Source organism: Festucalex cinctus, chromosome 1 (genome assembly GCF_051991245.1).
Source record: "Festucalex cinctus isolate MCC-2025b chromosome 1, RoL_Fcin_1.0, whole genome shotgun sequence".
Classification (NCBI taxonomy): Eukaryota; Metazoa; Chordata; class Actinopteri; order Syngnathiformes; family Syngnathidae; genus Festucalex; species Festucalex cinctus.
The window spans coordinates 32879842-32890819 of NC_135411.1; the positions used below are offsets into that span (position 1 = coordinate 32879842).

Genomic DNA, 10978 nt, shown 5'->3' on the forward strand with positions numbered 1-10978 from the left:
ATGATGATGATGATGATAAGTGATAACCAACAGTACATATCAGGAAAACCAGTGCTTGTGACGAGTGCCTGTACCACCAGATGGCGCTGTTGCACTGAACGCAAACTTCACATCAGCTGTTTTGTATTTTTTGAACACGAAAAATTGGATTAAGTTAGGCAATGACGTTGATTATTCTGCGCAGGCACTTTTCACAATTTGGCCATTATCTGAAATCCACAAAGAATATTGCTTTTTTTTTTTTCTTCTTCTTCTTTTTTTTTTTTTTTTTTAGATTAATGTGCCCTTTCCATCGGTTTTCTTAAAATCACAATATTATGACTATTTGTTATCTTTAAAAAAATTATAACAAAATTTCTGTTGTGCAGGAGAAGCACATTCTTTTTTTCCCTGTACCCAAGGCTCCATATAGCCTCATAGCAATTCAAACTTTTTTCCCCTCTACAAAAATAAATGAAGTTGTTATTGTAACATTACAACTTGTAAATTCTCATGTAAGGATTATGAGGAGGTCCTTGGAAATATGTCTTCTTGGACCCCAAAAGTTTGAGAAGGCCTGCTGTACAGAATTAAAAAAAAAAAGAAAAAAAAAAACCCTGTGCAAAATGATGACACTGCAAGAATGCCAGATATTCATATATTATTATTATTATTGTTGTTGTTGTTGTTGTTGTTGTTGTTGTTCTTATTATTATTATCATTATTATTGTTAGTAGTAATAGTAGTAGTAGTAGTAGTAGTCATAGAATTGTATACGAGGCTTCTGATTGTATATGAAGATTGTCAGCAAAAACCAAGCTGATGACATCTCAACTGGAGACAGAACGGTGGAAAAAGCGCTCCTTCGGGACAAATAAAACTTGCTAGAATTGAAAATGTGTGACCAATCATCAACCTGTCTAGAAACCCAAACAAAATGCATTTGTATATTTGACTTGCTGGGATTACAAAGAAAGCGGTGTCTCAAGTTACAAGTTTACAGTATTTGTCCTGTTACCATTCCTTTAGAGTTGCAAGTCAATCACTTTTCACCATTGAAATTAGAGGTGGGAATCTTGGGGCACCTCACGATTCGATTGCGATTACGATTCAGAGGTGACGATTCGATTATAAAACGATTATTGATTTCCCCCCAGGCAGCAGAAAAAAAACAATGTATTTTGGCGCTTTTAATGTTTCGTACATTAGTTACAAAAATAGTACAAAAGTCCTCTCAGGCCTAAATAAACTACTATTTCAGTATCAAGTTAACAGTTCAAAACAGTAAATAAAATACTCAAGTCCTCATTCTGTAACAACAGCTTTTAAGTATATTCAGTCTTCAACAGAATAAAACATAGCATTGAGCAAAAATATATTATTTTTATCCACTCAAAAGTGCACTGAGGTATAAATGAAAGACAATGTGAACTACTACTTCAATACAAATGCCTTAAAAAAAAAGTGCTTTCCTGCTTTTTAAGTTGTGTAAAGATGAACATGTAAACATTAAAGTTTCTCAGAGGTACAAAAAAAAAAAACCCTCAAGTGCTTTTCTGCTTTTTAACTTGTGTAAACATGAACGTGTAAACATTAATGGGATCGTTCGGCTTTTTTAACATGAATCTCAATTTGATCCTCACCTCCCGTGTGTGCGATCAGCGCTGACTTCGGCGTTGGACGAGAGGAAAATAGTCCAGCAAGCTGGCTGGGGTCTCGGAAATAAAGCGTTTTTCTTCTAAAAACTATTTGTTTTCAAAAGCGTGATACATTTCCACCACAATACTCTTTTCGGAATAAAGTCAGACGCCATTACCGCCAGCCACTACTTTTCTGTTCGTTCGTTCGTATCACTGCGCGGCGCCCTGTAGAACGCTAACCGACGCACTGCAGCCATCTAGCTGATACTTCCGCCTCAAGTTGTTTGCCTTTCGGAGCAGGTCTGATCCCACGAAGAGGTGGGTTGGTCAGCTCAGCCATGCTTGTTGTTGTTTTGAATCTCGAGGCGTGAGTTGTGGATGTGTACTCTCGGTCCGTTCCAAAAGCGTCCCGAAGACCGCGCGCGCTACTGCGTTTCAGTTCCGCGTACTTTTCGCTCGTTTCGCTTCCCTTGGCATATTTATATAATCGGAATTTGGACATTTGTGAATCGTTCTCGATTGTTGCACGGCCGAATCGTGAATAATCTAAGAATCGGAAATTTTGCACACCTCTAATTGAAATGAAACGAAATCTGCTCCAGCACTCCAGAAAACACCATCAGTCTTTAATTTCAGAAAAATTGTGCTGTATTTTGCTTCTAGCTTTGTTCGTTCTTAAGTAATCAGCAACATGGTTGCTTTCACCAAAAACACCAATTTGTCACCCAAAGGCAGAGAAAAACTTTCCTTTGTGAAAACAAAAGAGTAGAACAGTGACTTTGAGCCTCATATTCTTTGATTTTGTGACACATCCAACTATAAAACAACAAAAACAAGACAGGGATTTTGGTGGCAAAGAATTGTTTTACATCTTTTTGACACTGTTTACCATTCACACCATCAACTTCACCATCTTGTCAAAATCACAACACACTTTGACACTTTGACCGTGCATATACATGCTCGATTTGTGTGTGAGGGCTCAAAATTTCTCCAACTTCCAACATGTTGGCATTTCTCTCGCTCAATGAGTTGATAAGTTGAGCTTCACCACCTAATCTACAGATACTAAAATGCAAATGAAAAACAGAATTAAACATTGATATAATAATAATAATCATCATCATCATCATCATCATCATAATAAAGATATATTAAATTACATGTGTAGTTGATACTGTTAAAAGTTGTATATAGATTGTAACAGATCATTTCTATTTCCCATGAGAAAGAAAAGTTTTCATATTGAAAATATTATGGAAGTTTGAGCCATGGTCAAAACATAAACTGACTTTTGGGTAAAATTTAAAAATGACTTAAAAAAAAAAATATCTTAAAAATTTTATTGTTTTTCACCTTTGCACTGCATTCAATTTTACTTGTGTGTTGTCTTTCAATTTGTATTAAAAGGAACCAAACATGATTTGCATTGTTGTCTGTACTTTGACTTTTAAATTTGCATGTTTGTACTGGCCAGGGACCATGGCGACACCGAAGGACTCCAGGGACAGGAGTTGGGATGGTGGAGTCTGGATAGTGGAGTGCGTCTCATGCTTCCATTTCAAAGGGAAAGTTTGGAAACCCGATCAGGCCTCGCTGGATTCTAAATCAATAAAGTTGCGTTGATATTGAGGAGCTCGTCCGCTCTGGGACAACAAGGCGGGTCGTCCATCTTATCTCGCTCCACATCCGTCACCGCTTCGGAGTCCTCAAGTCTGACAGGTTGAAAAACTCTGGTGGGAACCCACCTCAGCGTTTTGCATCCTTCACATCAGAAATACACTTTTTGTCCTCACTAGTAAGACAATTAAGTAAGCTAGTAGAGCAAAGAAATCAGAAAATATTACTCCAGTCTTAAAAGCTTTACACTGGCTCCTAGTCAACTGTAGAATAGATTTTCAAATTCTGCTACTGGTTGTTGAATGGTTTATGTCCTGAATACATTCAAGAAATGCAAATGGCATATAAACCCATGGCGCTGAGGTCCGCAGACTCGGTGCAATTAGTGGAGCTAGAGTTCAAAGCAAACACGGTGAAGCAGCATTTATATGTTATGCTGCATACAAATGGAATAAGCTGCTAACTACAGAGGTGGCGAGAGCCGGTCCTCGATGGCCGCATGTTTTAAATTATTAGAGTGTATGTATGTGGAGCACGTTGAGTTTCTTTGGCTATGAAATAAAACTGTCCTACCTTGCCTGGCAAACTACACTACATATTTTTTTCCACTTTACGTACTTTCATGTGTGCAAAATACTTTTTGTTTGCAAGCTTCAAGTATTCAAGAACTGCTTGCAGGCCTACAATCTGATTGATAGCGTAAAGATTGGCTCAAACATGCTTGGCGAGAATTACTCGGATGCCCCCACTCTAAGATAGGCCCGAAGCTGAAATAGGGTTGCAGGTCCATGTTCATACGGCGCCAACCGGGGCTGCAGCCCCTGCGTCAACTTGGGGAAAGTCTGAGGCTGAATCATTCAAAAAAAAAAAAAAAAAAAAAAAAAAAAGGATGTGGAAGTCATTTGCAGATTTAAAAAGGCGGTGGAGGAGGTGTTAAAGTGTAGGATGACTGTGAGATTGAAAAACGTGACGAGACAGACAGATGGACGCTAGTGATACTTAGCAGACACTGACCCACCGTTGCAGGGATTATGCTCCAGGTGAAAATCTGCCATATGAAAAACCTTTCCCATCTACAATTAAAGTCATTTAAAAAAACAAAAACAAACAAATAAAAAAACGTTTTTTTTGTTTATTTTTGCTTCTTTTTTTTTATCTGTGGTAAGTCTTGCTTGTTTAGTCCCCCAAATAAGAGGTCAAGGGTGCTTGCTACAAGCTGTCTATTATTATTTATTTATTTTATATTACCCCATATTCTCTTCTTCTTATTTGTGACAAAACACAACTGTACTGTTTTTCTCTTTCTTGTTGTTATTATGATATATTGTCATCTGGTTTAAAACATGTTTGATGGTGCACTGGTGCCACGAACTGATCTTGTCCTTCCGCTTCAAGGAAAACACTTAGAAGTGATGGTGGTTGAATGTTGGAAAGTTTACTACTGCCATCTAGTGGTGGCGTCTGACCCTTCATCCATCCATCCATTTTCTTGACCACTTACTCCTCACAAGGGTCCCGGGGGGTGCTGGCGCCTATCTCAGCTGGCTCTGGGCAGTAGGCAGGGGACACCCCGGACTGGTCGCCAGCCAATCGCAGGGCACACAGAGACGAACAACCATCCACACTCACAAGCACACCTAGGGACAATTCGGAGCGCCCAATCAACCTGCCATGCGTCTTTGGAATGTGGGAGGAGACCGGAGTACCCGGAGAGGGTCTGACCCTGTACTCTCAAATTGGTGCTCTTATCACTGAGTCATACCGTTCATATCTGGGGTAAAAAAACTTGTAAGTCAAGGCACTCATATCTAACATCATTTCCAATTAAGGATGTAATGAATCTGTTCCAGACGTCGCAAAAAACACCCAAATTGATTTTTTTTTCCTTAAAAAAAATGTTTTTCCCTAAAAATTGTACTCCACAGTATTAACTATGTCAAATTTTTTGCTCTCCATAAATTACAAACTTAGAAAATGCGAACACAAAATGTGACTAGACCTCATAATTTGTTCGTTCTTCTTCTTCTGTCTCAAAGGTGCATCAGCACCACCAACTGGTATTGTCCTTCCACTGCATGGAAACCAATGTGAATTGATGGTGACCAAATGTTGCAAAGTTTGCTGCCGCCATCAAGTGGTTGGGATCTGAAGTGCGCCACCCAGTTTTTGGTTTGTATCTGGAAAAACCTCACAAGTCAAAGCACTCAGAACGGTGCCAACGCTGCCTCAATTTGAGCCAGAAAACCCCAAGCTGTTGATTTTCAACACGCGACTGGTCTTAATGTGTCTCCTGCTGTTTTGACAAACGCCAGGAACGAGTGCCGTCGGACAGCGTCCACCTCAAAACCTGGCCGTCATAAGTGACCGGCAACCAGACGGCGTAAAAAGTTGCCAAGCTTCTCGATCTCTCCCAAAAGATGGGCAAGCACAAGCTTGGCATAGACAACTGACATCAAAGCGGCCCGTGACCTCGCATACCAGCCGCGTTCTGATTAATGAGCTCTAGGTACATCAAACGGTAGGATCGCCCGCCATCGAAACCCACCGCCCGATTACCCCCGCCCCCCTCGCGAAACCGCTAGAATTTACGGCATGTGCAAAGATCCGCCGTGGTCGTTTGAACGCAGATGATGTTTGAAAACAGTCCAATTAGGCGGCGTGTGGGAGAGCGCCACAAGCTGGAGCAGGGCCAGACTGCAAGCCCCGACGCACTCATCAAACTCTGATGGGACGTGCACTCCAAAAACTGAAACATTGGTTGAAAATATTCAGTACATTCAATTTCAATAATAAAGAAACTGATTGCATTATGTTCTGTTGTGGTGGTGTTTGCGGGCCCAAGTGCAGGGAGGCAGAAAGAGGAGGCAGAGGAATGAAGTCCAAAAACTCAAAAAATGGGGAAGAGAACCAGGAACAAGAAAACAAAGTCCATAATTCAAAATAAAACAAAACAAAGCAAGAGGATGGCAAGACGAGGGGGTAACAACAAGATGTGACAACAGTGTTAATCGGACAAGGACTAATGCTGCATTCGAGGATGGTCGGAAGTCGGATATATCCGAGTTGGTTTTTCCCAGTTCCTACCTCAAAGCGGCAAATCACACACAATTCACAGACTACGCCGACAGACAGTGAATCGTAAAGGACTAAAGAACAGCATCACATAGGTCCAGACATCACCTAAAGGATTAAAGGTTGACATCACGAACATCACGTTTTGTAAACAGACACTTGTTACATCAGTAACTAAACAGACACAGAACAGGTCATGAACTCTGGCGCATGCGACCCAGGCCATGACACAATCAATCAATCAATCAATCAATCAATCAATCAATCAATCAATCAATCAATCAATCAATCAATCAATCAATCAATCAATCCGCAACCCAAGCCATGACACATTACATCTAGTGTTGTTCCGACACCGTTTTTTGGCTCCCGATACCGATACCCAGCTTTGCAGTATCGGCCGATACCGATACCTAAGGTTTTTTTTTCCTCAACATGAAAAAGCTGTCCTGCCATTGGTTCAGAGCATTCCAGGGCCAATAGAATATCTTAGATGGGCATGCAGTGAGCATGTCACATACCAGTGAATGTCGTGCACCAGCAAGACACAAGATGCTGCATCCAAAATCCTATATTAGCGTTGGAATTAATGGTATCGGCATGTTACTTGTGAGTAGTCACCGATACGATACCACTGTTTAAATGCAGTATCGGCACCTCTGCCGATACCAGTATCGGTATCGGAACAACACTAATTACATCTAAATAATAATTGGGATTATTCAAAATTGTAGTCAACAAAGTCATTTAAAAAAAATTCCCAAAAACCTTTCCCAATGTGTTTTGCATCCACCCGACATGTACTGTAACACTCGTCAAGAGACAAGTGGCCACCATTACTGAACCGAATGTATGATATATATATATATTAATATCTACATGCATTTTTGTGTTGCAGCATTTTCAGCAAATATGGTTTGTGCTGAAAGCAGTTTAAACTTGTATTTGGTTTGAGTTATGTTAGGTCCTTGTGCCCAAACACTGCACTTTGTTTTTACATTGATTTTATTTATTTATTTATTTATTTATTTATTTATTTATTTATTTTACATAGTCCACTATACTGTACATATGGCCATTTGCAGTCCGACAGTTACAAATGCAAACAAAAACATCATTTTAGGCCAGTGTTTGGCACATTCTGCTCTCAAAACTAAATTGTTTTAAGCATATTTAATATATATATTTATGGTTGTAGTAGAACAGCGTGGAGCAGTGATAGAGTGGTCGTTCACCCAAACCAGTGGTTGAGGGTTCGATACCCGACTCTTGTGTGACCATGATGAACTGTCCTTGAGCCACATGCTGGGCACCCTGATGATGCTCCATCAGTAAATGAATGTGAAGTTAGTGTGACACAAAACTTGATATTTCTTTCGATGGAAAAGTGCTACCGTCTTAGTAAATCGAGAAAACCCCCATCCATCCATCCATCCATTCATCCATCTATTTTCACTACTGCTTATTCCTCACAAGGGTCATGGGGGTGCTGGAGCCTATCCCAGCTGGCTTCGGGCTGTAGGTGGGGTACACCCCAAACTGGTTGCCAGCCAATCCAGGACATCGAGAAATAGTGTGAAATTAATTGTACATAATGTTGTTCAGTACATTCAACATAATGATATATTTTATTTAACAATGTCAGGTAAATTCAACACAATCACATTTAGTAATTTAGTAATTAGTAAAAAGTAAAAAAAAAAAAAAAAAAAAGAAGTAAAAAGTAAAACTCTGATTGGTTGGCAACCGGTCCAGGGTGTCCCCGCCTACTGCCCAGAGCCAGCTGAGATAGGCTCCAGCACCCCCCTTGTGAGGAATAAGCGGTCAAAAAAATGGATGGCTGGCTGGATGGATGGATGGATGGATGGATGGATGGATGGATGGAAAAAGTAAAACTTTTGCTCCGGAAAGGCGGCGATGTTATGCCAGCTGCTAAAAGCCATCATAAGAATTTTTCTTGTATATCAGCACGCTCAAAGCCAATCAAGCGCACCAAAAACAGATTGACATCGAATAAGGGGAGATGTTTTCTCGATCAAAGTGGGCTACTCCTTGGAAACTTTGGCACCACCTTCAAGACTCGCACACAGATGAGAAAACCAGAAAGTCCCAATAATGCCAGCAAAATCCGTCTGAAGAGCCTCCAAAACCAATGTGGCGTTTGTGCTCGAATTGACAATTTGTAAAAAGTGTTGGATCAGTTTAACCCCAATGCTACCTACTTTGACACCGAATTGCTGCAAAATTAACACAAAATGTCGATTAAAGTCTCACTAATCAACATTTTCCATTCACGCAGCAAAGTTAAGAGTCAATGAAAATGCTTTTATACAGTTTCAGCGATATCAATGCATCAGTAAACCAAGATTTTATCACTTTGCCTTTCACACAAAACTCAGTTAACCAGGACATTACTGTGTCTGTGTGTACTTTCAATAGCCATTAAAAAAGTCTGCCATCTTAATGCTAATAAATTAACATAAACATCAAACACCTTACAGGCTAACCGAAATGAGCCTAAATGTATCAGTAATAGCAAACCTTGAAGTTGAACTTGTGTTATTTCGATCACATGACTTGTCCACATACTGTAAAATTCCATTATAAAAAAAAAAAAAACGATAAAGTTTATTCATTTATTTATTACTGTATTTTCAATTCTTGTCACCCTTCTGGTCACTAAACCGTACAACGTTATTGAATGTTTCATCCTGTATTGACTCCTGATGTCCTCTGACAGCTTGCATCACATAGATTATCACGCAGATTCGTCACATGATTCGCTGTCATGTCGTAAACGTGGTAAGTTGGTAACCATGGAAACTTACCTGCACTACCTATAGATACGAGTCACTGATGACATCATTGATGGTACAAAGAAAAAGAAGTAGGCGAGCAAGTGCATTTGGAATCATGTCAGAGTTGTTTTATTACAAGAATATAAAGAATAAATAGCACTAAAAAAAAAAGGTGGTTAATTTACAAGATGGATGCTCACCACCCGCAATGCACCTCTGACAAATACTGTACACAGCATTTCCAGGCTAGCGTCCAGCAACAAAGTCCACTCAGGTTACAAATAATACTGAGTGACATACAACATGTGCATTGGACATCAGCGGTGACCAAAGACTTTCCACATACTGGAAAATGGCAGTGCTTAGCAAACAAACAATTCTGTGTACGCCAAGTCAGCATATGAAAAAAAAAAGAAAGAAAATCACAGCTTGGCGACATCTTTGACTTGTGACGTTGTCTGTGACGTTTGTTTGTTTTTGTGGTGAGGGGGAACGTTTTCCCCTGCCCTTGCAAGATTTGTTTCCCATAATAATCAATCACTGATTTTTATTATTTGCGGTATAGGGCACCGTCCCTATCCATACAGGAGGCCACTATAGGTGCAAGAGCAAACCTTTATTTGAGGTGAAGTACGTACTGAAAATATTTAATCAGTCCTTAAAAAAAAAACTCCCAAACGGTTGAACTAGTGCGTGAACTTCATCCGTGGTCCTGTGTGACTTGATTTCTTCTGAGCGGTCGAGCTGTTCAAAATCTCCACTCTCAAACCCAGCGCACGTGTTTTTTTGTTTTTTGTTTTTTGGAAAGATTTCATGTGGCGCACGCGCACTTGCAGTCCGTGATAACGGGGTAGCGCACAGGGATCCAGGCGCACTTGAGCCCCGCCTTCCTTTGCGCGCACCTCCACCTGAGCACGGTGAGGTGCGCGGACGCGGCGGGTTTGCACGTCATCCCCTCCGGGAGCGAGCAGGAGCGCTTGGCCGGGCAGCTGCCCGCTCGCACGTAACGCGGCCAGAAGCGCGCGCCCAAGTCGCTCCAGGAGTGCAGAACCGGGCAGAAAGTGTAAGCCCAAAACCACTGCTGCAAGCGCCGCTTCAGCTTCTTGCCGGTCTTGTGGCGCCTCCCCAGCAGCTGCGCGTCCAAGTCCAGCGCGCGGATCTCCTTGGGCAGCACCCCGCTAAGCATCTGCCGCGTCTCGTCGTCCTCCGGCAGCTCGGCCGACTTGGCCTCCTCCGATATCGGCGGCGGCGGCGACACCGCTAAAAATCGGCCGTCGAAGTCCCCCAGGACCCCGCGCAGCTCCGTCTCGTTGAGGTCTCGCTCCCTGGGGTCCAGCGCGGGGTCCGGGTCCTCCCGCAGGTCCACAAGCGGTAGGCTGTCGCTGGGGACGGGTCGCAGGAGGAAGTAGTGCTGGCAGCCGGCGCGCTCCGCTAGCAGCCCGAAGCACACGAGCAGCACCGTGCACACGGCCGCCAGGTTGCCGTCCATATTCGACGCCTGCTGATGCGTAATTACGCGTGAGAGGCGTCCATGCTGCAGAGCGAGTGGACGCCTCCTCCTCGCGGACCTGTCGCGGTTCTCCGTACGACCCGGCGGTGGTCGGCTCGTTTTATGCTGGGAGGGCGTGCGTGATGTCACCGGCCGGCCAAGCGGTCAATGAGCGCTTGTTGTCTGCAGGAGGAGGAGGAGGAAGAAGAAGAGATCCCCACACCTCCTCCTCGGGGGGCGGGGCTCGACGCCCCCTGTCGCGTTTCCAGACTTCCCCAAATCGGCGCGCTGGGAACGAGCAGCGCATCCGTCTCGCATTGGTCAGGCCTGTTAAAATGTGTAAATCCTTCTCGGCGCCGAAGAGCTTCTGTGCAACATGT

The 10978-nt window shown here is 42.4% G+C and overlaps 1 protein-coding gene across 1 annotated transcript; it reads right to left on the minus strand.

Annotated features, from left to right (window-relative positions):
- Window positions 1-9232: 9232 nt before the first annotated feature.
- On the minus strand, window positions 9233-10737 carry nog1 (noggin 1). The gene has a single exon (XM_077529196.1). The coding sequence runs from the start codon at window positions 10596-10598 to the stop codon at window positions 9921-9923; it is 678 nt and encodes a 225-aa protein (XP_077385322.1). The 5' UTR covers window positions 10599-10737; the 3' UTR covers window positions 9233-9920.
- Window positions 10738-10978: the final 241 nt, after the last annotated feature.

Bases quoted from the DNA above. Each gene is read 5' to 3' on its own strand.
- nog1 (XM_077529196.1), bottom strand. From the start codon at position 10,598: ATGGACGGCAACCTGGCGGCCGTGTGCACGGTGCTGCTCGTGTGCTTC.